At 35.9% G+C, this 6,325-nt stretch overlaps 1 protein-coding gene across 1 annotated transcript in view; it reads right to left on the reverse strand.

Annotated features, from left to right (window-relative positions):
* SNX6 (sorting nexin 6) overlaps positions 1–6,276 on the reverse strand; it is a gene marked incomplete at its 5' end in the record, with an annotated part of 23,064 nt that extends 16,788 nt beyond the window's left edge. Inside the window, 5 exons of the mRNA XM_008937827.1 lie at positions 215–310; positions 1,421–1,544; positions 3,514–3,635; positions 5,211–5,321; positions 6,172–6,276. Of these exons, the coding sequence (XP_008936075.1) occupies positions 215–310; positions 1,421–1,544; positions 3,514–3,635; positions 5,211–5,321; positions 6,172–6,276 (558 nt within the window). The remainder of the gene's footprint in view (positions 1–214; positions 311–1,420; positions 1,545–3,513; positions 3,636–5,210; positions 5,322–6,171) is intronic.
* Between the last annotated feature and the right edge of the window lie 49 nt (positions 6,277–6,325).

Here is a 6,325-nt window from a genome sequence, read left to right on the forward strand (position 1 = left end):
TGAAAGCACTCTGTCACAGAAGAAATCGGACAGCTCCCAGTTATCTTGCATCCAGGGCCACAGGTTCCTTTCCATGGTCTGCCTCCAGTACTTCAGTCAGATATCTATCACTATAAAAACCCCTTTTTCGTAACTATGTAAAATTCTGCTTCATTAAAAAAGGGGACAACAACGTTAGTACATTTTAAATCTTGATATATTAAGCAATAGTCACCTTTACTCCTGAAACAATGACACCATCTGCTGATTTAACCATATTTTTAAAGAAGTCTTCAAGTTTCTCTTTCTTATTTTTCCCACGAACACTCAACTGAAAAACAAATCCATTTATCAAGTTAGTTCATTTTCTAGAGACAATAAAAGCTTTAAAAAAAAAAATAGAACTACATACCACAACTTGCTTCTCCTAAACCAGTTTTCCTGCTCTCTGCTTAGTCTTATCTACTGTGTTAACAGGTACAGGGCATCATGCACCCAGAATGACAGACTATCTCATTTACTAGACTGTTCTTTATTACCTAAAATACTACTTCAGGCAAAAAAAAATAAACCCAGCAACACCCTAACACTTACAAATCATACCAAATGGACAAAGTCTACATTTCAGTTACCAATAATACAGTGTTTATCATGCACAATACAGCTGTTGAGTTAACCTAACATAACCAGGTTTTGCTCTTTGAAGTGTGGAAGTGTATTTTGAAGTTAATCGAGAACTCAGTTGAGCGAAATCTTTGTAATGATGTATTTCAATATTCAAGGATGATTTCTGCAATTTTAAAAAGCAACTAAAAACTGTTTGCAGGATATGAGCAACCACTAACCACCAACACCAGAGAGTTAATTATGAATCCAGAAAGACTTCTCCATTAGCTCAGAATCAGATAGCAACTCAGTATGTAACAACTGGTTAACCACACTAGTCCAATATCTAGAAAAAAAATGTAAACAAATTTTCACCTACATTATTAACAAAAAGGCTTTGCTTATCAGAACATTTAATTAGAAATACTCTTTTTTTAGCAGGATTTAAACCACAGTTCCAAATTATAAAAATTATCATTCCATCTTTGCTGCACAATCCTACCCCACAAAAAAAAAATTCAGGCAAAGAGTGGACAAGTACAATGTCATGTGAAATTACCACTAAAAGCTAATCCTTATAATCCAGAACATATTGGATCCCCATTAATATTTTTAATGCCGAGGCTAGAGCACATAGTGCATTTCATTCCCCAGGTGGCAAGAAAATTAACTCCTACAGACTAAATGAACTTAACTTTTACAATACAAATATGTCTGGTATGAAGGAACTGCTGCAATTTGCTCCAGGAGGTAAGGTCCTCTTAATCAGTTTTCCATCCTGCCATAAGAGTACATCTTGATTTCTTTTGCCAGCAATAGAGTTTTCAATACTCACATCCTGATTATACTCCAAGAATACGTGGAAATTTAAATCCTTTCTCAAAATAGGATGCGCTGCCACGCGACACAAAAACACTTCATGCATTGCAACTGTCTTCTTGAATATTGCCAAATATTCACTGAAAACAAGAAAGAAAACAGACTTAAGAATTTCATCTGAAACAGTTAAGTTTGAGAAAAGCTCAGTGGGCAGCTTGAAGAGATCCTCAGTAAGGATACAAAATAAGCTGATATAATAGAGGTTATCACTCCAATATTTGATACATACATAAATAGTACAATGTTAACACTAGGGGGAAATTGGAAGCCTGAACATATTACAGGGAGATTTTTTATGAAGACTCAACAAATATATTATAATTTTTAAGGCTAGCTAACACAAACTGGTTTGCTGAAAGTGTAATCTTTCAGTTGTCCTTTCCCCAACTCCTCCAAAATCAAGAAATTGAAATACAGACTGCAGTCACTAGGCACTACATAGCTGACGTGCAAATTCCTTCCTCCCCATCTCCATCCCCTTGCCTATTTGCACCCTCCTTACTTATTTAAATGTTCATAGAGCTTGGTTAGCTGTTTTGATAGCAGTTTATTCCATGTTAAAGCACCTAGCCTTCTGGGGCCAAAACTTACATGGACGTCTTGCTTCATAGTGGTTCTAAAAGTGAAATTAAGTGCTGCATTTGGTAGGTACAACCGAAAACAAAAAAAAAAAAATCACATTTAACCATGATAATCACATAGTTGCCCAGTTCAGCCAACTCAACTTTAAAGCAACTACTCATTTGGGATTTCACTGGGAGGAAGGCATTCTTATCACTGTAAGTTTGCTAGAATTCTTTTTTCTTTGCAAATTCAATTAATAAGATGTAACTTGTCTAAAAATGAGGAAGGGGCTCTTCTCCCCATTCTGAGGTCAAACGGTGAAAAGATAACCAATGCTTTTGCTTCCACTATGTGCAAGGAGGTTAAGATTTACATACCAGCAAACCAGCAGGGCCAGTGTTGGGAGATGTTTGATCTCAGTGAGAGTAGTAGTCATTCAGTGAAGACAAAAAAGGAGGATGCAGAGGATGGAGGTGGCAGTAGAAGAAACCCAAAGTTTTCTGTGTTATCCAACCCCTAACCAGACCACAAAAGAATCATGATCAGGGCCGCTGGAAAACCACAGATTTTTCAAAATCTAGTGTTTTGCTAACTTCCAGTTTTCTGCATGTGAAGTGTATATCTACTCTGCTATAAATTATGCTGTACATAACACTAATACAGTGCTTTTTAAGACTCTTGCCCATAGCAGCTGGAGTGCAGAGAGAAAGCAGCAGCTCTAAGAGTTCCATGTAGTTTTCTTGCCAATTCAGAGCTCTTGACAGAAGCAGTCTATAAGCAGCGTAAATATACACTTGAAAACTGAAACCAGTGACAGGAAAAAGATCAGAGAAGTGAATGCATGATAAGGAAAGTGGAAAAAGCAGGAAGAAACTTCACTGTGTAACTATATGGAACAAAAAGCCATGGAGCAGATACTTCAATACACAATAAAATTACACTAAGGGAAAGTACTATTTTCAAGAGGTCTACTCTCCTTGTGTGAAGAAAAAGGGAGTGTCAAAAAAAAGTATTTTCTAGTAACCTCCATATTTCTTGTGGAACAGAAGGTTGGCATCTATGTTCACAGTCTCAGCCACATGCAAAAAATCCCTAGTTCATTCACTACCTGTATAAACCTGAAAGTCTCATTATGCTTATAAAATATGGAACATCAGGACTAAAAAAGATAGAGGTTATCTCCTCCCTTTGCAGATGTTCTATGAAGAAAAGATCTAACTCGCTTCTTCCTTCCAGAAAAATGCTCAAGAATAAGCTGATTTCCCCTCCACCCCTGTTTCATAAGATCTCCCATTAAATTATTTACACAATTTTCCTAATGGCTCCAATCACGATTACTAAGATAACTTTGGTTATATAGCAGCTGGATTCTCAAGCCTGTATCTCCCAGAGAACCATTACAGTGAAATCAGAAACACAAGATGGCAAACTGCATTAAAAGTTGTGGGATATTTAAAGAAAAAAGTAGTAATCAAGTCTACATACGCCTCCAGTTCTTGTTTCATCTTGGTGAATTCTTCTTTAGTCATTGATCCTTCCCCTTCCCCAAGTTTCTGCAATTTCTCCCTTGAGGCATCAAAGTCAGGCCTGGGTGGTGCTGGTGGAATCTGGAATTGAACAAAATTTTTTTTTAATTGCTCATAATCTCAGCCAAACAACATCTGTTCAGTAGAGGAACTGTAGATTGCCTGCAGCTTTTTAATATATGGCTCTCTTTCATCATTCATTACAGCATTTATGGATAAACTCTCTCATTCATGAGTTAGACATGCTGCACTGCTATACCAATTTTGGCCAAGTGTCCTTGAAGATTACTAAAGTATTAACAAACGGCTTCAGTAGTTTGATCACAACAGAAACCAAATAATACCTAGCTTTCCCTGGACAATGAATTAAACCTTGGAATTATTATTCTATAATTAGTTTTGGTTTAGCTTATTTGGTAAAGATTATTTCTTGTTTAAAGAAAAAAAAATTCCACAATTGTTTTCACACCATCCATTTATAACCCCCCCCAAACTTTAGGCCAAAAAAACCCCATTCCATATTGTTTGCAGGTACTAGTTCTTTCTTGCAGCACTGTTGACACTACAGATACATCTGCTGAAATAAAGCACAGAGTAAACAATTCTCTAGGTTAATCTTGTAATGTAATACATTAACACTGGAGAAGAAAACTTCAAAACCAATCTAATCCTGAATTGCCAGTAAAGACAGAGAAAACAAAGCTAAACTACGCTTAGATTTTAGTTCAGATATTTGCCCATCACATTAATGCATTACAAAAAAAAGAAAAATCCAGCATCTATGCAGTTAACTGTCTGAAACTAGTTATTGCCAAACTGAAGGTCTAGTCACTTCAGATAGCTTTTCTGACTAAAATAAGACTAACCCAAGAACAGTATGCCCCATTACAGACCACATTCATCATAATATAGCCACATTAGAAATATATGTTTACCTTCTGAATCAATAGACGCCCCCAAACACAAAATTACTACCTAACTTTAATGTCAAGATGACAAACTTTCCTTTTTGTAATTAAAGTATGAAAAGCAGCACCCACTTTTAGTAGGCAGTATCTACTAAATATACTGTGACTATACTGGGAACTTTGTGCCCTGAAGGCCTGAAATAAACTTCAAAACCTAAGTTGTTAAGCTGTATATTAAGGTTTTCTGTAGTTCTAGATGGTATTTACATTGCTTTTTTTCCCCCCCTCCATCTGATTTATGGTAAAATGATTCTGATCTTCAAGATAAAAACTGGAAAAGTCTAATTACTAGAGTTACTGCACCCTGCTATACCAGCTAAAACAAAGGCAACTTGAAACTTGTAACAAGTTAAACATCAGCTTGCAAAAACAATACCACGAAGTTATACAGTTCACCTATCTCCCACACTTTTAACACAGCAGATTAAAAACATGGTTGGATATAGATTAAACTACTCAGTCCTTCAGCGTGAAAGGCAAGAAAGTGCAACAACTACAGTAACTTTCCTTCAAGTTTTCCTTTAATCATTAATTTGTGTAATTAAATAAAATGAAATATTACAGTATCTGATCTGATTTTAGAAGGAATTAACATCTGCCATATCCATTGCATTTAAAAGCAACCAAGTACTTTTGATAGAGCCCACAGAAAACAATGCAGATAAACCAAAAGAACTGTAATACTTACAATATAGCCAGCATAGTCCTCATTCTCAACGAAAGAGTCATGAAGCCAAATAAACTCTTCATGTTGCCGGACAACAGAAAATTCATTTTGTTTGAAATTTGGTAAGGAACTCTAGAAGGTGAAAAGGAGAAAGATTAAAGAAAAAAAAAAAACAAATAAGCACACAACACATTAAAAAAAAATCCCAACCAAAACAAAACAAAGCACAAACACCTCACAAAGAAAAACAAAAAAAAATCCCCCAATGTTCTTCATTACTATATGAAAAGCACCTTGGAGGAACAACAAAATATCCCTGTAAAAAATAATCCAATCACTCAGGTAAGGGTTTGACAAGAAAAAAAAGCTTGTAGAGCAGTAATTACCCCCAACTTAAGTACTGCAGCAATCAATTGGAATGGCTTGCCCAAAGAGGCTGTGGAGTCTCCGCTCTGGGAGACAGTCAAAACCCAAAAGGACAAGTCCTGAGCAATGTGCGCCTCCCTGATTTAATGGTCAGGCTGAGGGAGGAGACAGGACTTAAATGATTCCCAGAAACTTTGTTCAACTTCAACTATTCTGTGACTCTGTGATCAATAAACATTCAAACCTAAAAAAAAAAAAAAGTCAGTAACGATGCAGTAACTAAAAATGATTCTTGAATGTAATTCCATTATAAAATACATATTTAGGTTCTGAAAACATGGCTAACCTGGGGTATAGCAAAGATTCTACCTGTAAACAAGCCAATTAATAAGCCTGAGAATGACATGACAACACATCAGTACAAAAAACTGAACATCACTTAGTTGCTTTTTAGGCATCTTTTTCATAAGCACTGGAGCTACACAGGCTCTTAAACACGAGACAGTGCTTTCTCATTTCCTTCAGATTCTGTTACACTTGTTTCAAGAACAGTTTAAGCAAGCTTTCTTTCCTATATAATTAAGAAAACATTCATTGTACAAACACAGGCCTTTACCTTTGTGTGGACAGTGAATTTCACTTTGTCTCTCTCGCTGAGTGCATCCGAGATATCCACCTGCAGAGCAGCATCAGTCTGGAGATCTACATTTATTGCTCGAAGCTAAACAAAGAAAAATCTACTTAGGTTTTTTTTATTATTATTATTATTA

This window comes from Merops nubicus, unplaced genomic scaffold, assembly GCF_000691845.1.
Source record: "Merops nubicus isolate BGI_N331 unplaced genomic scaffold, ASM69184v1 scaffold10023, whole genome shotgun sequence".
Lineage (NCBI taxonomy): Eukaryota > Metazoa > Chordata > Aves > Coraciiformes > Meropidae > Merops > Merops nubicus.